The 22,186-nt window shown below is 41.9% G+C and overlaps 1 protein-coding gene across 1 annotated transcript in view; it reads left to right on the top strand.

Annotated features, from left to right (window-relative positions):
• Positions 1–22,186, top strand: part of LOC138023681 (3'-5' exoribonuclease HELZ2-like) — a 38,066-nt gene that overhangs the window by 6,554 nt on the left and 9,326 nt on the right. The window contains exons 4-15 of the mRNA XM_068870723.1: positions 1,055–1,217; positions 1,684–2,671; positions 4,231–4,635; positions 6,314–6,389; positions 6,981–11,273; positions 12,797–13,066; positions 14,895–15,101; positions 16,807–16,932; positions 18,175–18,415; positions 19,364–19,787; positions 20,234–20,473; positions 21,969–22,125. Coding sequence (XP_068726824.1) covers positions 1,055–1,217; positions 1,684–2,671; positions 4,231–4,635; positions 6,314–6,389; positions 6,981–11,273; positions 12,797–13,066; positions 14,895–15,101; positions 16,807–16,932; positions 18,175–18,415; positions 19,364–19,787; positions 20,234–20,473; positions 21,969–22,125 — 7,590 coding nt within the window. The remainder of the gene's footprint in view (positions 1–1,054; positions 1,218–1,683; positions 2,672–4,230; positions 4,636–6,313; positions 6,390–6,980; positions 11,274–12,796; positions 13,067–14,894; positions 15,102–16,806; positions 16,933–18,174; positions 18,416–19,363; positions 19,788–20,233; positions 20,474–21,968; positions 22,126–22,186) is intronic.

Raw genomic sequence — 22,186 nt, 5'->3', positions numbered from 1 at the left:
CTCCTACGCTTCCCGAGAGAGAAACCACTACGAACAACCATTAGTTTCTTTGAGTGAGCCTCCGTCCAGGGCCAAGGACGAATAAATTAAATTTGAACCGGTAAAACGACTTAGGAAACTTGTTTTGGCGCTTGCGCGTGCGTTCAGCTACATAACTGCTGCGTTTGGGCGAGCCTGCCGTGTAGTGATTTCCCGCGAAATAAGACGAAGTGATGTCAAATACATCACGTGAGCTGTGACGTAACTCGGACATGCTCGATGGGAAATCAAACGTTTGGTCGTAGTGGTTTCTCTCTCGAGAAGCGTAGGAGAAACCAACTACTCGCAGGGTAATAATACTCAGATGTTAGAGTAAAATACTAAGTATTTAGGGGTGAAAGGGTTAATTAAAATTCGGAAATCCTGAAAACTACCGTGCTGCATATTAATTCGCCTGCGTACGTGCACGCACTGCATTCTCAAACTAAAATTAAATTAAATTTCTCCTCAATCTGACAGCTCTCTCAACATTTTAAAGTTACTGTAGCATTATGGCGGACCATTATTTTGGAAAATTCCAGTTAAAATAAACAGACCTGTGTTGTTTTGAAACCCATGCTTAAAAATTGGGTCACTTAGTGTTTAGTTAACATTGAAATCCAAAGAAAAAGAAGAATTGATTTTTTGGTCATAGTAACTCTAAGACTTTAAAAGTAAGGTATTCTGGTTTCCACAGTAATGCATGGCTCGATGACTGGCTCCAGGTAAGTCAGGTCAGTAAAGATGTGCTCTTTTCATGCAGCACTTATTTATTTATCTATTTATTTATTGAACCTGTTCTTCCTACTGTGGTTATGCAATGTATATGTACACACAATTTGACAGTGAGATGCATGAGAGTGCAGACCTCGTAAAACATAGCATCCTTTGGGCAAACAACAATTTAGCAGAGGATTCTTATCGCACACACTATCGCGATTCCTTATTTTACATAGACAGTATTTATTGTTTTCGGTTCGTTTCCATTATCTTGTGAAAGGGCAGGGATCGTGACCGTGTCTTTACTTTAATTAAGGTTCCAGCAAATCTGAATACCCTCTCCCACCCAACATGGCAACAGCTGTAGAGTTTGGTCATTTTGATCATCTGGATGACACTCTTTGCCCTGAACAGTACAGGCAACGTCTCCACATGCTTCTCCACATTGAAGAGTACGAGCGTCGTCGTCAAATGACTAGGTTTGTTATTTGTCAAGCCCTGTGTCATCATGACTCGCATTACCCCCAGAAAACCAAAGCTCACTCTCACATGCTAGTGCCGTGATCAAATACGAAGTATCAAAAGTCGTGGAACATGACAAATCCAGTTTATAGTACTAGAAAGTTGCAATTGTGGGATTTGACTGCAGATTCCCAGTATCATAGTCATAGCAAAAACAATTTTGCTCACCATACTAAAAAGAACCAAAAAAGTTGCTCATTGCGTGAAAAAATGGTAAGAAGAAAGTTGTTTTAACAGAGGAAACATCAAGGAACTATTTGGAAAATTGTGATATAGGAGTCCACCCGAAATCGTAGGATATGAAAAGCTGAATATTACTTTGAAAGCTGCAAAATTGTAGTATGAAAATATCTGAGGAAAAAGTGCTGACTCTTGTAATGACACCCGTAACATTTTGTAATTTTCTTTCTTCCCTCTCGACAGGCTGACCTTACATTGTTCCGAACTTCTCCATTGCCTTCAACCATGTAGCACTGACCCCTCACAAACTACCATCGTGCTACCAGTCAACGAAGATCTGATGGATGATGCCTCTCTGTTAATCGGTCGTGGTACTTATGCCCTAATTAGAATCAAGCCACATGGTGCTGAAAGTCTGCTGTTGTATGAAGTCATTGTGGAGAGTTTACGTAAGAATCGTGTCTTATTGAGGGCCAGCATAGAGCTCCAAAAGGTGTTGAAATCTAAAAGGCCTCTGCCAGCATCAGTTTGCTTCAGGTTCGTTGATACATATCAACACATGCATTGGGCTTTAGAGCGCATCAACCTTGATGTGGTCTTTCCTGTAGTTCCTGCGGGCATTTCAGAACAGTGGTCCTCCTCTTCTAGTAGTTCACGACTGAACAGGTCTCAGTGGTATGCCTTACGGCAGATGTTGTCTCCACAACCTGGACCACCACTGTTGATGCTGGGTCCATTTGGAACTGGGAAGACTAGAACCATTGCTGAAGCTATCAAAGAACTTATTATCATGCAGCTGAATGATCGGACAGCAGATTACCGCATCCTTCTGTGTACTCATTCAAATAGTGCTGCAGACCATTACATTAGAAAGTACCTTCATCCATTCCTGACTACCTCTTGTGGTTCGCACTCAAAGTTCAAGCCCCTTCGGATTTGCTGGGAAAATCGTTTCATAAATACAGTGTCTGATGAGGTCCTCCAATATTGCCTTTTGGATCTGCACACTGGAAAGTTTGCTGTGCCCAGCAAGGACGACTTGAAGAGTCATCGAGTCGTAGTCAGTACACTAGTAACTGCTGTCTCGATTGCAAAGCTCGATCTTCCTCCTGGTTTTTTTACGCACATCTTCATTGACGAAGCTGCACAAGCAATGGAAGCTGAAACCATCATCCCATTGTGTCTGGCTGGCAAGAATACTCAGTTAGTTTTTGCGGGAGATCATCTGCAGGTACCATACCGATTTGGTAATAATATGTAGTTTTATTTATCTACCAATTTGTGATCATCGTTCAATTACGATGTGAATGGACCTCCACAAAACAACAATCAACAGCAGTTATTTCATGAGTGCACATTGGATGTGAGATGGCAAAATTTACTAAAACCAATCTTCTTTTCAAAAAGTTCAAATGGAATAATTGTTTCTCTAAACTCCAAAAAATTCTAACTTTTGGACGGGATGCTTGTGAGATTTTGCTTCCAAAACTACAAACATTGAATTTCATATAAAGTAAATTGTACATTTTTCGTGGCTAAGATTAGAATTTTCACTTTCTCCATTTTGCCTCAACATTTTGTTCATTGTATGTAAAATTTACAGCAAAACTAGCAGTAATTAAATTTTGATCCACGGCCGAGCTAGGGAGAGGAAATTGGGCAATTTGGCGTCGCAAACTGTTTTGCTCTCGTGTTTTCAAAGACGTTTTGGGCTACTTATTCATGCTATCCCACTTATGAGCACAAACCATTGTTAACAATTATTTCTTAGCTGTTGTTTGGACATTTATTTTTAATACTTCCACTTTGGTCATTTGGGCTAACATGGTGTTTTTGCCAACTTTTGCTTCTCCAAGCGTGGCATCAAATAAAGAACAGATCTGTACCACGGCCATTGGTCCAAATGATTACTTATCTGATCACTGTGTGCATTGGTCATAAGAAACTAAAACCACCACCTGAAATGTACAGTATGTTTTGCTTTTTGTGTAAGGATTCATTTTATTCATAGAAAACATTTGATTTCGCGGGTTCACTTTACGTAAAGTGGCATGATGATAACAGAAAGAGGTGTTGTCAATGGTGCCAAGATCAGTCAAATACCTTGCGATTTTGGGGCAATGTGGCTGCTTTTGCGTCAACGTAGTCACCAGTTAAGCCCAGCTTTGGGACAGTCGCTTCTTAAACCCAGGGAAACCAAGCCGTTGATTGTTAATATGGAATGCGTTCTGTTTATTCGTCCATAGACCATGCCTTTCCTAAGGCCGAGACAAAGTCTAAAATTTGGAGCCATTCCTCGGCTTTTTGTTGAGGGTCTCTCTCTGTCGTTCACAAAACACTTTTCTGCCCCGTTTGCAGCCTGAAGTTCAGCCACCTCCTCTACTTTGCGAGCGGAGGAAGTGGCTGAAATCCAGACTACCCCATTTGCGAAGGTGCAAGCTATAAACATCCGGTGAGTTGTTCCCTCCAGGGTCTGCGGTTATACAGTTTGCCTAATGTGTTTCTTAAGCGAGCACATGGTGAGATAAACGAAAATATCCGTTTGTAGTACTAAATCACAGTAAATCATCAAAACCAAAAACAAACAAACAAAGTTTCTACCTGATCCTCCTTAGACATCTTATTTTTCCACTGTATGCAGATAGTTCTGCAATTCAAAGGAGGGGACCACCCAGAAGAACACCTCCGCGGAGAAGGGCCAATGTTAACCAACAAACCACATGAATCCCTCCAAGAAATCCTCCCAATGAAAGTTCCTTGGCAGTCACCTCTCCCTTAATGTTTTTTTAGCTAAATCCTCCAGTCATGTCACCAATTTCACGTCAACTTGGTCTTGGTCGTAGTCTCCTGGTACGTCTCTATGACATGTACCCAGCAATGTCCAAATGGAAAGTCCTGCTGCTGCAAAACTACCGCTCCTATGACGACATTGTCGAAGTCCCGTCTCATCTGTTCTACCAAGATACACTCATTGCAAACATGAGGCGACCACCTAGCCTCGCTCAATACTCTGTGGTTTTCTATGGAGTGCACGGACAGGAGGAGATTGCAGATGAGCCACCATCTTTTCTAAACAGAGGAGAGGCTGCTGAAGTCAGTGACCGTGTGGAAGAGTTGATCGATCTCTGGCCTATTGATGTGTGGGGAGAAGCCAATCCTGCGAGAATTTGCGTACTGGCACCTTTTGCTCCTCAGGTAAAGTAAGGAGTATGGTTAAAGCAGTACAGGACGGGAGGGGTTGGAAATCTGATGGATGGACGAAGAGCTGAAGTTCACCAATGTGCTCCAATACTCCAATACTTTCCCATTCTTAACTTGGATGCTCTTCCACTGAGTTAGGAGATTCATTAAACTATAGAGCATTTTCACTCACGTAACCAGCAGCCATATTGGATTACTGAAACAAAAGAAACTCTTTGCATAAAAATAGAGTTTAATTACCGAAGGATTAGGCATGGCAGCCATTCCTTTGTTTAGGAACCCCAACATGGTTGCCGTGACGTCATGTGAAAACGCTTCATAAATGAAGAAAATTAGCCGAAATTGGCTGTGATTTACAGCCTACAGTGTATCTCTTGCGTGACTAATATATAGATTTAGCCAGTCCTAAAAGCGGAGCTCCTTGGGTTTTTATTCTTACTGCCTGTAGGGTTATAGTGAAAAAAACAAGCACACCCTCAGCGAGCGAATGGAAAAGGAAAAAAGCCATTTCAGAGTCAACTGTCAATAGCCAGCGAATAGGAATCACGCTGAAATTGGAAGCCATAAAGAAAAACTTTGCAAGTTCAAGGTCAAAGAAGAGTTTTACTGATGTACTTTATTCCACTTTATCTCTGAAAACGAGATCATTCACATTTTGATGTATTTCATTGAAACACGCCAGGTTGGTTGGAACAAGAATCGGCAAAATGCAACCAAGAACGGGCAAACTTCAAACAAGATCCGCTCCAACACTTAAATAACGTTTAGATGCTTTAAACAAACTTCTGAAAACACAAGTTAGTGAAATTTCCCCCTAATTTTACGAGAACTCATTGCGATGACATGTTTATAACATAAGGGCAAAATTTTCTTGTCACTGTCGAGGCACATCGAAAACCATTTGGGCAAACGGATTAAAAAGCACTCAAGTTGTTCGATCGCATTGAAGAGCAAAACAAATAAACAAACAAATCAACAGATGATTGTTATTTACTTCCAGTTGACAATAAAAAATCGATTTTCCTTCTTGAACAAGGAAAAACCGGTTAAACCACTTTTTGAAAATAACAAACGGTCTAGTGCCCAAGGAAAGAATTTGTGGAGTAACTTCTTCTAACAAGTATGTGCTATTACTGGTATTCTGTTTTGTTGTTGTCATTCTCTTTTGCTCTCCTTTCGTTTCTGTTCTAGTCATAGGTCCTCCAGGCATCATGTAACCTTATCAGAGCTTCTAAAGATATGCCAAAAATTGCAATACAGAGAAAAAAGCAGCTCTAAGAAAATTAGAAATAAACACTCAGCTTTAAGTTTATATCTCTCCGATACTTGACTTAAATAACTGCGTGGCCGCTAGTGTGGACCACAGCTATCATGATATGTCAAACTGGATTGAAACCAGCTAAAAATGCAGTAAGAAAACATTTTCCAAACCGTTTTCCACCATATCAAAGATGTATGCTGTAAACGAGTATGATACTGGTCACATTGGCATACATGGATGGGTGGACGTACGTACGGACGCTCGATGACGTCATGGCTATAAAACCAAAATTTCTTGCATCGATGGGTTGCCATATTTTCTTAATTATGGTGCTCAGTGCGCGGAGCTCCGCTATAATTTGCAAGAAAGGTTCTTCTATGGAATATTCAGCAAAGTTTGTTCTTTCTTTAGGTGCGGGAAATAAGGAGACTTCTTCGTTTGAAGAGTCTCAGCAGTGTTCAGGTAGAGGGTGTCAATAATGTCCAAGGTAATTTAGTGTGTAAAGTCCTTGTTTAGATTGTTGTTCGTAAGCTTTCATTAACCTTTGTCCATAACTCAACTGCCGAAATGTACGCGCCAATATGATTGGTTAATAGTATTTTTGAAATTGAAATGCTGTGCATGTTAAAGGGGTGTCAAAAAAGTTTTTTCTTTCCAAGAAGGATAATGATGTGATGGAGATGACATGGACGATGTAACAGCGGATATCAGTCACACGCGCCCCTCAACAACTCTTTTTTTCGTTTTTCGAAACCACATTTGGGTGGACGTCAATCAAACACCTTTTCCATCAAACCTATTCTGGGTCGTTTGCCCACACTGCACGATTTTAATGAATCTAGATCTTACCGGTTTGTCGATTCTGAGGACAATATCGTTAACTTCGCAGATGTAGAATTTTGTGGAAACGTTGTTAACTGAAGAGACTTGCTGAATTCCTTCACAAGACTTTGCTAGATGCCTTATTTTCATTATGCACATTAATTTATTTCTAGTATACTGCCACGTGATGGTGTACAGTGCTTTACATTCAACGTTTTGCTGGGTTCATGGAGGCTGTCTTTGTTTCGTTTTGCAGGTCTGGAGTTCGACATACTTTTCATCAGTACAGTTCGGACCTTTGCAGCCGACAACACAAACCAGAAGAATTTAGGATTCTTGTCCGATACCAAACTGTTGAACACAGCCATCACTAGAGCTCGGTATCGGCTCGTGATCATTGGCGATCCGTTGGCTTTGTGTTCTTTGGGAGATTGTCAAATGTGTTGGAAGATAATCCTCGGAAAATGTGACAGTAATGGGACCTTTCACTACCGGCTTCCATTGGAGACAGTCGTAAGGATGGCAAGGGATACATGTCGCAAAAATGACAACAGAGTGATGTTGGGTTCCCACAGTGAAATAGCAACTGCCATTCCTGGCGTTAGTAGTATGAATATCAAACCAGGCCCACCGAACCCTTTCGTAAACCAACACCTTCTTCCTGATTTCTGTAATGGTGTTCCTTTTACGACGATGCATCGGCCTAATGCTCTTCCACCTGGAACACTTCCAGTAGGTAATGATCATGCATTTCCGTTGGTGGCTCCAAGACCGTTTGTCCCATTTAGCTTTCCACGTGTTCCGATCCTACGAAACGGTTTTCAACATCACCAATTTATCTTACCTCCGTTCAATCTGCAACCAGGATGCGGCTTTCAAAGTCCTTTGAGTCCTTGGGTCCCAAACCAACAGATGCCAAATACCTCGCCTGCAAGTTTGCTGCACACAGGTGAGCAGACTGCTCCTTTAAGGAAGATGCCCACTGATGAACAGGTGGTTGCAAGCAGACCCCTTGCGCAAAAATTGGTTGACACTCGACAAGAGGTGCATAGTTCACCCTCAGAGGTGTCTGGACTCAGACAAGATCAAGAAATAGGGGGAAGACAAAAGGTGGAAGTTTCGTTGTCCTCCAGTAGAAATACCCTTATGTCACCTCAATTTAATCATGAAAGTCAAAGGGTGACTCAGGTTGGATGTGGAGATCAACCAGGTGGACCTAGAGGCAGGCCTTTAACAAACATTATCACTCCAGATGAATCTCGCAAAAAACTGCTTTCGTTACTTGAATCTAGTTTGAAAAGCCGCCAGGATATAATTGCTAGAGAACAAGAACTTCTTTCGAGATTAAAAGCATCATTTGGTTTCTCCATGTTTTCGCATCTCCAGGAAAACCTTGAACATCAGACAAGTATCTCAGATAAGGAAGCAGAGCTTCTTCACTATCATATCCAACAGCACAGTGTTCTTCAAAGTATTTTGGAAGGTCAAGACTCTGGAAACAGTGATGACATCAGTCTTGACTCCGAGGCCTCTGAAGGGGGCTCCTTATTTCCATATTCAGTGGACGTTTATGATGACGCAGACACAGACGAATGGTTCAGTGCACAGCAGAGGGACCCCATTGTCCAAGATTACATCTTGGCTTTTGAGAAATTGTCTTTTGGGAATGATCTTGCAAATGACAACAGCTTTGCTTCTTCAGAGGCAGCCAGGGGTAATGGACCTTGTAACGTGTTCCCGCTCTCAAGTGAAGACTCCTTGGTCTTGCCTGGAGACAGAGAGGATATTTCTCCTCTTCAGGGTTGGGTCCTGCAACCCAGTGAAAGCACAGTATACATCGAAATCGATTCCATCTATGAAGAGCATTTAGAGGAAGCAGATGCACGTGCCAAGATTGCTTCTCGTGAACTAGTTGCGTGTCGTTTACACATTGATAGCTTCAGTGATGGCAATACTGCAACTGCAAAGGTTTCTGACCCAAGACGACCCGACATTCAAATTGCTAGTCGAGCACACATAAACAGAGCTTTCCATGGAGATTTAGTTGCTGTGGAAATTATCAACAGTGATGAAAAAAGTTCAGTCAAACCTCATGGGAAGGTGCAGGCGATACTGAAGGAAAATCATCCCAGAAAGGTCGTTTGCAGACTCGACAGCTTTGACAAGAACGTGATGACACCAATCAACAGATGCAACTCAAAATTTGTGATCCTGCAGAGTAAAGACCACAAGGGTCAAACTGGTGTTGCTGTATTCGACTTGAAGGACGGAAGAATTAATTTCAGACGTTTTGTTACAGAGACTGAAGGGAAGTTGTTTCTCGTTCAGCAGATGAAATGGGGTGCCAGCTACCGCTACCCTCTTGGTTTTGTTGTCCACTATTTTCCAGAGGCATCTGATCCTGAACTGTCTATTGCGGTTTTACTTGCAGAGCATGGTTTGCATAAGCAGCATGTGAAAAAAACCCAGATTGAAGCAAAAAGAGATTTCTCACCGGGATGGAAGATTCCCTTGACAGAACGTCTCAGACGCAAAATGTTCTCTGAAGTGTTTAGCGTAGACCCTGACTCTTGTGTTGAAGTTGACGATGCTTTGAGCGTGCACTGCGAACTTGATGGAACTTATAAAGTAGCTGTTCATATTGCTGATGTCTCATTTTTCTTGCCTAAGAATTCCGATTTAGACAAAGCCGCCTTCTCCCGGGTTGCCTCTGTGTATGGCAGCACTGAAGTGTCTTACCATAACCCTATGCTTCCGTCCTATCTGGGAAAAGAGCTTTGTAGTATTCTTCCCGATAAAGAAAAGCTGGCTGTCTCTGTCGTATTCCATGTGAATGATGATGGTGTACAGTTAAAAGAACCCGAATTTCATCGTAGCATCGTGAAGTCTTCCTGCAAGCTTACTTACGAGCAATGTCAAGATATTCTTGATGACAAAAAGGTTGACAGTGTGTCCGAGGTTATCCATAAAAGCATTGGTATCCTTGGAAAACTGTCATTCAAAATGTGGGCTAGACGAGTACGTCAAGGCTTTGTCTGTTTTGACACCCAAAAGACCGATGGTGTGTTCTCGTCTTCGAAGATGGTTGAAGAAATCATGCTGCACACAAACCATGCAGTTGCTAAACGTCTTCTTCAAAGTCCTCTTGCCCGAACGCTTGTACCACTGCGATGCCAGCTGCCTCCAAAGGTTCATCGTTTGTGGGATATCCGAGATTTGTGTGTTAAGCAAGGTATTTGGCCCGACCACTTCTTCTCCCTTCAGTGTCTTCAAAATTGCTCTTATGACAAAGGACATCACAGCAGTGATGGTTTCGTGAGGGTTGATTTGAAGACCTGGGAAAAGATATCAGCATCTTTGGATGAGAAAGATCTGGGAAAGGTAATTGTTGCAGTCCTCCATCATGAAAAGATGTCTGGTGTTGGCAAGGTTTTTAATCTTTTGGCTTCCGTGCAGGAGCACAGTGCATACACAGTATCATCTGCACTCTCACCTGAGACGCAAAGTCATTTTGCCCTGAATTTGCCTTCATATACTCACTTTACATCGCCTATTCGACGCTACATTGACATAGTTGTTCATCGCATCTTACTGGCGGATCTGGACAACACCAAGATGCCATATACTGAGGCGGAGGTAAAGAACATCTGTGAGCACTGCCAGATGACTTCTGAACGCGTCGATGCTTTCGAAAAACAGTTTTCCACCATCTCGAGGGCAGCCACGTTGAGAAAGGACTCAAGATGGAGACTTTCCAAAGTAGAATCCCTTTCCCCTGAGTGCCTTGTTCTCGGAGGGGAGGAAGTCGATCATATTGGAACCTTTCACCGAAGCATCCGGATACATGATTGTAAGCCATCTTCTCGAGAATTTCTCGAAGATGAAGAAGAATTAATTTTGAGTTGGAATGTTCTGGAAATCATGGTCACAGGGGAAGGGACGGGAACGCACTCAAGCGAAGACAATCTGTATGCATTATCCTCATCTTCTGCTCAATTTGACTCATCCACTGGAGTTACTGAACAGTTTTTGAAAATCCCTGAAGATTTTTGGATCGAATTTTTGAATGGCCTTCGTAATGAAGACCTCACACAATTGAGCAGACAGCGCCACTTGATTGATACAAACAGTGTTGTCACTCTCGACAAGTCACGCTGTGATAAAAATTGCAACAGCTCTCCGGAAGAATCTATTGCTATGAGCTCTCTTGCGCTTCACCAATTGCTGAGTGCACACACCAAGTTTTACCGCAAAGGAGATACAATTCCTGTTTTATTGGGCGCTGAAATGAACCGTGGACTGCTGCGGCCAACTATTGTAGCTGTGAAGTTTTCGAATTCGCTTGTGTGTTGTATGAGGCATCGCCGGAATCCTACTATGTCCTTTGCGGCTCCTGCGTTGACTGCTACCAATGCAAGCTATACCAGCATTCAAGAGTATCAGAAGGTCATGTTACCATTACTTGCGTGCGAAGCTGCCACAGCTAGCGTCAACTCTGATTCCACTATTAAAGTGATTCTGCAAAATGTCTCTATTCAGTGGAATGGCAGTAAGTGTTTTGGTTACTTTCTTTTACATCTGGTAGATGTAACGTCTGAGTTAACAAAGGTACATTTTCCTCAGTAGAGGGATTGTAAAGCTGACGTTTCAAGCGTTAGCCCTTCGTCATTGGGGATGCTTAATTTGCTGTTTTTAGGTCAAAAATTCGGTAAAAATCCAAATTTGTACTTTCACTCACACATACAACTATCCTGACAAACCACTGAAAAGATATGTAGTATATTTATGGCACAAAGAGCTATTTGTGTTTAATTTTTGGTGTCTTGGTGAAGACACTGTCTCCAAAGTTTTCTCAAGTTTCACCCATTTCCATTCTCTCCATCCTTGGCTGCAAACAACAAAGAATAGTTTCAGTGCACTTCAATGGTCATTGGCAACAAAACTAAAGCATTATTGTGTGGTTTTCACTGATGCAAGGACGTCTTTTAGTGTTTTGAAGTTTGATTAAAATAGCGTGAAACTGCCACTTTAAGCCAGGAAAAAGGCAACATCGACGAAAACGCCACCTCAGAATACATCTGAAAGTGCGTTGAATGCTCAACAGGCGAGATTTTTTGTAGTTACTTCAAAAGGAACACTGTTTATGTTAACTCCACGTTTTTAACTGTCCGCCATTACTTGGTGCGGTTCCGACAGACGGATAAGCTTTCAGCGATCTGGCTCGCGGGGAATGTGACGTCATTTACTCACTGGCTTAAAAATAGTGTGTGTGAATGCGGATTAATTAGTATGCAGAACACGGATTTGACAAACTCTCGTGCTGCGTTCATGCGCTTCATTTATAAGCTAGTTATGACGTAATTTTATTGTCAATAAGAGGACAAGCACATAAAAACTGCCTTCTATAGCGATATTTCTTGTTTACAAACATTGACGTCACAATTTCTTTTGATATTGGAATTTGCCATCCACGGAACAAAAGAAGTTATTCTGGTTTGCATATTAATAACAATGGGTGACGTAAGGAGAAATATTCGCTATTTGTTTATAGGCCAGTTTTTTATTCTCACGGTGAGAAACGGTGAAATGGAAGCTGATGCGGGGGAAGTAATTTGCATCTGAAAATAATCCTGTTCATTAGCCTCCACTTCATGCTCGATCCAAGCCAACCGTTAGAATACGAAACTGCCCTATTAGCAGTTGTCCTCTTGCCGATTGGCAAGCCACTAGTTAGTACTCAAGGGTTGTTATTGGTGAAAACTGTATCGAGAGAACAGCAACTAAGCGGGAGAAAGTGTTTATCCTCGTTAAGCATTAGCTGTTTAGAAGTTTATTAAATGAGAACTTCTTTAAATAACCGGCCATACGCAGTTAATTGAAATCCAGTTCCTTTGAATTTGGAAATAAATTTCATCAAAAAAATACCCTAACGTTTCAATGGGGGTGCGTCTTAGCATTATCCTCACGCTTTCTTGTGATCTCGTGACCACTTTTTTAGTTACTATAATATGTAGTGTATGTCGTGGTATGAACTGCTTTTATTTTGAAATTACTTGAACTTTTAATTTACAGAAGCTGGAAAGTTCAGTTTATCCAAATCATTGTGTGTCTGTCATGGATTACAGCTCTCCCCTGGTGATTTCCTGTGTCTCCGAAGCAACAGGAGTCCTTACATATTCCACTGCTGTGTGACTGGAGTAGACAGTAGTCAGGAAAAAAACTTGATTGGCATCAATTTGGTGGATTGGCCAGACGGATTCCCTGTTGATATCCTGGAGGAAGATTCATGCCTGTTTAGCATTGAAGTCCTTGCCATGGGACAGTCATTTCGCCGTATGATAGGTACGATATGGTTTGTCGCGTGAAATCCCGTTGTGGCTTTGATAAGCACATCTAATGAAAATTAGCGCTTTCCTGTTGCCACGGCGACGTATTACATCACAATAATGACCGCATGTTGTTCAGCAATAATTGGTGTTGCTTATGTTACGATAACATTGCTTATACGTGATACAGAGTTGTAGTGACAAACCTTCTAATAAGAACGTTACTTGGCTTCAGCCACCTTATGGAGGCTCAACTCTTTCAACAAACTGTACTATTTGGAAGGATCGAATCTACCAAAGTTTATCACTTAATGGTAATGTTAGGATGCCGTATGATATAAAACACCAATAGATGCTTAACAAGATGCACTCATTGATGTGACGTGACGGGTTATCATGGCAACAAGAGAGCCATTTGAAAACAGCCTATATTTTGTCTTTAAACGCATACATCTCAAAAACGAACTAACTGGAGAGTGATGAGCACGCTAAGATAAAACTTTCTTCAAAGTTTAAAAAAATTCTCTGGAGCAGATTCATAGCCACCTTCTCAATTGAAAAATTTTAAGGTGGCTCTGAATCCGCTCCAGAGAATTTTTTTAAACTTTGCAAAGAGTTTCGTCTTAGCCGGCTAGTCACTTTTCAGCAATAAAAGATGGGGGTCACTGAGTTCGTTTTTGAGATATCAGTGCTTAAACACAAAATATAGGGCGTTTTTAAATGGTTCTTTTGTTGCCATGGTAATTTCTTTCGTCACATTAATATGTGCATCTTGTTAAGCAGTTGTTGGTGTTTCATATGGTACCATAACATTGCCAATAAGTGAAACCTTGTCGTAGAATTAATTTTTCTAATAACACATTCCCTCCAAATTCGTGAAACCGGTTTGAACCATGTTAAACAAGACGGGCTCATCGAAAGTTCGAACAAGATTTATGTGCGACTTATATAGACATTTTGTATTTCTAATAAGGCGCCCTTTTTTCTCTCCTGTAAATGGCCCTGGTATGATATCTATGTATGTGCCTGTCCATGACATCAATTTAGTCTTTTGTAGCAACCACACTACAGAAAAGTAATTCACACAGAGTGTATCCAAAATGTCATTTTTGATCTCTTTTGATCTTTCACTAACCCGCAACAATAAATGTTTTATGTGTAATTCGCCCGTTGGAAGGACAGGAAGTTAGTTGCTTGGCGACAGTGAAAGGACATTTGAAAAATCAGGGGGTGGGGGAGGAGCCCTAAAAAAAAAACAAATTTTCCGCTCTTTGGGGGTTTTTAGTGTTAGTGCCTGCAAAAAGTGCAAGACACTTCAAAAGAGCTTTACTTTTCAGGCGTTTAGTCCCAAGCCCATCTTGCCGATGAGTTTAACATCTAAAAATAAGGGGGGGGGGGGGGGGAGAGGCTTCCCTGGATCCGTCACTGCCTTCTCACGCCCATACCGAGAGGCAGGCATTTTTCCATCTGGATCACTTGGGTACTTGACTTCCATTCTCTGTTCTAATGCCCTTGTTATGTAACCGTGAGACGTGCTCATTTTTGTCGCATACTTCGCAGCTACATATATTGTCCATTACGGTGAACCTTCATTAAAATAGGTGGTTCACGATGCGTTATCGCCGCCATGTTGGTGGACGATAACAGTAGATCTATCATTAGCTCCTTTTGCTCGTCCATCAGCAATTCTACATTACATCTTTGTTATCTGCGTCTCCAGAGATTGGTTCCAAAGTACCTATACTCGGGCGCATGGTTCGAAATATACTTCCAGCACTATGTGCGAGTCATAAATACACATGTCAGACCCAGTCCCAGACGTTACATTGTTTCCTTTTTAATAGGTGCTGTGAAAAGTCTCGGCGATGCTACGGAACTCGTTCGGAGTATCTTCCTACGTAGAGACGTTCCTTCCTACCTTGCGCAGAACCCGTTGCTCCAGGAACAGGGGATAGAGGATGAAGTAACTGCGATGATCTTAAATTCAGGGCAGCAGAAAGCAGTGAAGTATGCATTAACTTCACCACTGACTCTCATACAAGGGCCGCCAGGTAAATACTGGCTTTTTTTTTTTTTTGTCCTCCAGGGCGCTAGTATTGCTGTAGTCATTCTATATCAGTATATTCGAAAATTTGTTTTTATCTAACGAGTTGATAATAAAGGCAAATTAACTGATGTTTTGAGGGTAAGTCCTTCGTCAGAGTCGACCGCAAATCATATTTCTTACCTTAATGAACTCGAGAGAATGAAGGGATCCTCGTACTTAACTAGACAATTTAATCAATAGACCATTTTACAGTTGTAGCTAGGTTACCTGGCCTAAGAATGGAAGCGAGGCTGCCAGTGACCCTGCTTTGATACAAACCTTCGTGCTTTTCTAATGTTAATGTAGACTAATTAGAAGTACAACAACACAATTTACATGATAAAGGCAGCGAGGTCTGTATCAATACAAGATCACCGACAGCCTCGCAGCCATTCATAGGCGAGGTCACTGAGCAAACAACTGTAAAATTGCCTATTGTCACCTTTATAGGCATCTGAAAAATTCCAACGGGATTCGAACCCATGAACTCTGCGATTCTGGACAAACTGAGCTTTGAAGCCACTCTTTTGGGAGCAGGTCAATTTGTTGGGCAGCTCATTTGTTCCGGTGATGGACTCCATGAATGAAAGTAACGTATATTTGAAAAGCGGGTTATAGACGAATCCCTTTGGAGCCAACAAATAGGTGGTATAAGGGTCTGTAAGTGGCTATTGCTTAAATCAGTACATGTAGCCCTGCGATGCCAGTGCAATGCTCTACCAACTGAGCTATGAAGCCATTCAGTTGGGAGCTGCAGGTCAGTTTGTTGGTCACATGTTTTCCCGTAAAAGGACTAATGAAAGATAGAAATGTAAATAGACCTTTTTGCAGATACGGCGGCCATTTTGATTTCTATTGTTTCGAAAGACATTATGGGATGCCCAGGGGGCAAATTGAAATGTATTTGCCCCCTGGGCATCCCATAATAGCTATTTGAAACAATAGAAATCAAAATGGCCGCCGTATCTGCAAAAAAGGTTTATTGTCCAGTTAAATGCGAGAATCACTTGTATCTTTTGTCACTAATCCGCAGTTCAAATATATACATTTCTTTCGTTCATTTATCGATTCGTTTGATAAAACCAAATTTTAAGAAAACGCGGCTCAAGTTTTTCTGGGAAAAGGCTAAGTCCGCAACAATCAACAGTTTCAATCAAATCTTGAACTTATACATATATGGCGTTGGCGGTTTAAACTGCCAATGGCGTAAGAGCTAGTCGAGTCGGCCTGACCATCCTGTGGATCGAATGAAGTTGGCTTTCCAAACCAAAGGAAGGTTAGATGAAGTGTTATCCTTACAAGGAAAGAGTTTTAATTAGTTTATTAACCCATTGCTTCGAACGAGTTAAATCGCCTGGCGTTAGACAGAGTAAAATCTATCAAGTTTCAGTCTCCGAGGAATCACGCTCTTTGAATTGTACCCCGCACCCTTTTAAAAACCACGACTGCTGATCACCTGCCCAAAGCCCTCTAAGCTGCCTTTATTGACCTGACCAAAAGGCAGTCCAAACGTCCGCTGGCTTGCACGGTTTCTTTTCGCGTTGTTTCTTGATGACTTGCTTTGTCATGAATATGGCTGGCCTTAAGCTATTTTACTATGATGTTGTGACTGCGGAGTCCCTCACATAGAACTTGTTTTTCATTTGGCTTTTTTCTTCGTTGCGTCCAAGGCACTGGTAAGACTCTAACTGCCGTCGAGATTGCTTGTCAGCTTGTTGCACTGAACAGAAGGCAGGGGACTGGAGGACAAGTGCTGTTCTGTGCTCCATCCAATCACGCGGTAGATGTGGCTGCAAGTAAGTGTGCCCGGCGGACTGATATTTCCGTTCATGTCTCGATTTTTCAGTTTGTGAGATGACTGACTTCCTGTGGTAACGATAACTTCAGGGCCGGAAATATCTATTTTGAAGGATTTTAGTGGTTTTGGTGCCAAGCAACAGAGTCATTCGTGGGTGTAGTTTGATCCACTCTGCATCATAGAGCAGCACTAGCCATTTTAGGTCGCACAAGCCCACAAGCCTTTCAATTCATTCGGATCACAATTAGTAGATGTGAAGGACGAAACAGAAAATCCTAGAGAAAGGTCTATGAAATGTACCGTGAACATTGTGACGAAGAATTGGGACTTGCTACCCTGCGAGCAGAGTCTCTTTCGATCTTCCTAGATAAGTCGGGAAGAGGAAAGTAGACTCTGCTCGCCGCAACCACATTATTTGATTTGCCGCTCATCCAAAGAATTGGATGAGTCAGTCCAGTTTCGACTTGTCAAACCTGTTTTTTTTTATTTTTGCGCATGATCAGTCGCCACGCGTCATCAATATTTTGAAATTTACAACAGCGTGGCAATTTTAACTGTTAGAATTCCCATGAGTTTTTCCTATATGTGTCGGTTACAGAAACTAGCCTGACAGAAACCTATAAATTTTTCAGTAAAAAAATAAAATGGCATTTTTAAGATATATGGACTATCTTGAGTTTCCAATGAAATGATTCCTTGATTGTCGTGTGTTTGCCGGAGTTGTTCGAAAATATTCCGACTTCTTCTTCTTCGTTTTGTGGCTACTGGTCACGCGTGACTGACACCGGATACATAAATTTTCAATTTTTAACGCATGCTGAATACAAAATGTGGAGGCGGCGAGCAGAGTCTACTTTCCTCTTCCCGACTTATCTAGGAAGATCGAAAGAGACTCTGCTTGCAGGGTAGGGACTTGAAGATCTACGACAGCGACGGTCAGCGACGGTGACGAAACATCACTTCAAATAAAAAAAATTGCACTCTCGTAAGTCTCTCGCGATTTTTCCACCTCGTTTACCTCGAACAATTTTAGCGAAGTATCCTAGAAATAAATTGGTGCGAGCGGTTTCAGTATGAAAATAGAGAATGAACGATTCGGCCCTGTTAAATGGCCACGTTCTTGGCAAAACCTTAAATTTGGTTATTTCACGTTTTTGTTTCGCAGAGTACGCCAAAGCAATGTGCTGAATGGTTGGTTGACTGATTAAACTGACTGATTGATTGATTGATTGATTTTCAGGAATGCTACAGACTATTCACGGAATGAAGGTTATTCGAATTTATGGGCGAACCATTGAAGACCAAACCTTCAAACAGTCAGTAAAGACGACATTCTGGGCCTCTCAGAGTTCAATGGACATGGCTTGTAAAGACATCGCCCTTCATTTCCGCATCCGGAAACCTAGCAATCCTCACTCTTCCAGAATAGCAGCAGCAGAAGAAGCAACTGTGCAGCTAAGGAAAAAAGGAAGCTCCCAGGGGTATATGCTGTATTTAGTAGGAAATAAATAGTAAATTTGAATGTCAGTGAAACGGTGAAAGCCTAAGACCTTTTTATCCCTCCAACTTAGTAATTTAAGTTTTAAGTTTCAGGTATAAAGCGACTTTCAATCTAGTGTTGTAAAACCAAACCCAAGTAATTGCTTTGGCCAATAAAAAAGGACGGATACAATCCAGAAAACCAATCAAAACTCGAAGTAATTAGACGTAGCCGACACAAAGCGCGGGAAAATGTGCACGCGCGAGCCACTATTGGTTTTGGTTTCACTTGTGATTGGTTGAAAAAGTGGCGCGAGAACTTTGAACCAAGCACTGAGTGAAGTAATGCAAAACCAAAGCAATTCGCTAATTACTTTCGACACTCAATTGAAAACCGCTTTAAAGTGAGCGTCACATTTAAAGGGAATGTGTCACGGCAGTGCAGTTCATTTTCTGTCGTTTTACCATTTACTCGCCCCTTCCTTCGCTATACACCTTGACGTTAACTCAGAAATTGCTTTAAACAGCACAAATCTATAGTAAGTTTCGTGATGAAAAAGTGTCCGTCGAGGAAACATAACTAAAGTTATAAAGAAAAGAAATCAACTTTGAAAAACTTTTAGGGTGAACAGTTTTCAGGAACCCCAATCACAGATCCATTTTCAATCTTCTTTAATTTTGCTCATCCTTGCCTCCTTTGTGTTTGCTGCTTATTCAAACCTATCTTCAATGTTTTAAGTTGGGTTTTTTTGGGTTGCGAGGTTCCAGTCGCTGAATTTGGCTAAATTTCGTCACGCGGCCCTTTAACGTTTCTGCATAATTCATTGAAACACTTTTGTATAGAATATTGTTAACTGGCGTTTTTTCCATTCCGTTAAAAAAAACCATTTCCCAGTTCAGACTCCTCTTGTCTTCACTAACGCGACAGTATTCCCCTACTTTGCATTTAGTTCCACAACAGCTTCAGACCAGGAAAGTGCCAGGAGAGAGCTATGTTTCTCAATTCAAGAGCTATACGGTGCAATCGATGAAGCCGAACGCTACGAGATATGTCATAGTGGCTGTGAGATTATCCTTTGCACGTGCATTGAAGCTGGTGGGTCACGTGTGAGACGCCACGCACGTGTACGTCACGTGATTATCGATGAGGCTAGCATGTGCCTAGAAGCAGAAACTTTGGTGGCTCTTAGTGCCGCTGGTCAGCAGCTTCAACAGGTGGTGTTGCTTGGAGACCACAAGCAATTAGGAGCTGTAGTCAGTTGTTCTGCACCGCGCAGACTCGGTCTGGGCAAATCCTTGTTTGAAGTGTTATATGAAGCGGCGAGAGCTGGAAAGAGCTACTCCACCTGTATGCTGCAGACGCAATATCGAATGGTAAGTAGACACTGTTAGGACAGGTAAAGCATTCCTTGTGCACGTGAGCAGATCATTTTGGTAGGTATGCTCTCATGGTTGCACAAGAGTAAAAATGTCAAAATGATCACTCCACGTGTCAATGTGCTGAGCTCTGTAACTTCGCTACAAAGCGACGGACCTCCAAAATTTAAGGCAGTTGTTTATATCATTCATCTAGGGGAAAATTAGGGCGTGACAAAAGGCGCGCCGTTTTGAATTGGAATTAAAGATTTTTTCATTTCTGTTTACATTTCGAAGAATGTCACTTGTCGCTGTAGCTTGATTCCGTTCTCATATTGTCACGAAATATACAAAGGAGGTTATCCAATGCGTCAAGTTTGAATAAACTTACAGCCGGCCAAGGTCGGCCAATGGCTTTACAAAGCCTGGAAGAGATTAAACATTGTTTTACCTTATTAACGCAGCACCCGAGTATCAGGGAATTCCCCTCACAGCATTTCTATGGAGGTTTGCTGAAGGATTCCAGCCACCTGACCAATCCTGACCATATCTTTGTTGGGAACTTGCCTGGATTCTGGGCCGGGGGAGCGGATGTTCGGGTCATGTTTTGTCACGTGATGGGAAGTGAAGCGAGTCCGCAGGACTACACCGGCCCTGAAGGCCGTGAGGAATCTAAACACAATCCACAAGAGGTTCAGGCTGTGGTGAGTATTCGGAGGCCAAGTTGCTGAAATTGTCGAAAGTAATTAGCGAATTGCTTTGGTTTTGCATTACTTCACTCGGTGATTGGTTCAGAGTTCTCGCGCCACTTTTTCAACCAATCAAAAGTGAAACCAAAACCAACCGTGGCTCGCGCGTGCACATTTTCCCGCGCTTTGTCTCGGCTACGTGTAATTACTTCGAGTTTTGATTGGTTTACTGGATTGTCTCCGTCCTTTTTGATTGGCCAAAGTAATTACTTTGGTTTTGGTTTTAAGACAGTCGGTTGAAACTCGCTCTCACTTTTCTTTCAAATTTCAATTGCGAGAATACCCCATTTCTGTCATAGCACTATAGCAGGCCAGTTGTCACCTTGAGCCTTGTTTAATGGCCAAGCCCCATCGAGTCTCCAACATTTCATTGGTAGAGCATTCAAAGTAGTTAGGAGCAATCCGGTGTATAAACTTGAGATGTGTTCAAAGGCGGGACGGCAAAGAATCCACATTCTTTTGCGGTTTATGATGGGTATAGTCAACTTGGTCACATGGCGGAGATTGAAATGATACTCGCGCTTATATCGACAATATAAGCAATCGTCTCTTTCCATAGACGCCTGAAAAATTCATGTTGCTCCAACGGGATTCGAACCCATGACCTCTGCGAAGCTGGTGCAGTACTCTACAAACTGAGCTATATGAAACCACACATTTAGGAGCAGGTCAATTTATTGGGCTCATGCATGTTTTCCCGTGGCATTGCACCGGCATTGCACCGGCATTGCAGAGGTCATGGGTTTGAAAACCCGTTGGAGCCACTTTAGGTGTCACAGTGTAAAAGAGACAATTGCTTAGATTGTCCAGACGAGTGCGAAGATCATTTCTCTCTTTCATAGTCCGCACTTCAAATATATACATTTCTTTGGTCACATGGTACTTGTTGAAAATGAAGAAAAACTAGAGATCGTGACGTGAAAAAGCAATCAATTACTTGTGACCTGAATAGGCCATTTCCGAGTTCATGTCTGCCTCCTCTTTAAAGCGAATCTAAGTGCGAAGTTTATCCTATGAAAATTAGTTTTCATTCATATGTAAAGTAGAACTAAATACCATCACACAAACTTCGCACTTAGACTCGCTTTGAAGAGGAGGCAGACATGAACTCGGAGATGGCCTATTCTCTCTCTGCTAATAGATCTCTTTACAGTTGTGTGCATACTTACCCTGCCTTTAAATGAAAGTGAGGCTGGTGTTGGCCTTGTTATGATACAGACCTCCCTCCTTTTCTTATGATGTCATGCTAATTAGTAAGAATTAACCTAAGAAAAGCAGTGAGGTTTCTATCAAAACAAGGTCAACTCCAGCCTTACTTTCACACATAGGCCACGTAACTTGGCTCACAACTGTAAAATGGACTATTGATTAAAAGGTCCTTCACAGTTGGAGGCCTTTAGTGGTATCTTGTGTCTCATTTACTAATTTTCCCCATCATGTTCGTTTGCAGATTCGAATTGTTAGGAATCTGTTATCGCACGGAGTGAAGTCCTCACAGATATCTGTGTTAACACCGTACTCTGCACAGAGAGCTAAAATAACTCGTGCGCTACAAACACAGATGAACTCTTTCGATTTGGAGGTGCTATCGGTTTTCGCCAGTCAAGGTAGGCAAAGGATAAGTTTGCGTCGCTGTAAATGTTTTGATTGTCAAATTGTTTACCTGAA

Source organism: Montipora capricornis, chromosome 11, assembly GCF_036669925.1.
Source record: "Montipora capricornis isolate CH-2021 chromosome 11, ASM3666992v2, whole genome shotgun sequence".
NCBI classification, from domain to species: Eukaryota; Metazoa; Cnidaria; class Anthozoa; order Scleractinia; family Acroporidae; genus Montipora; species Montipora capricornis.
Note: the sequence above shows the minus strand (reverse complement) of the source record. Positions and strands in the feature narration are given on the sequence as shown.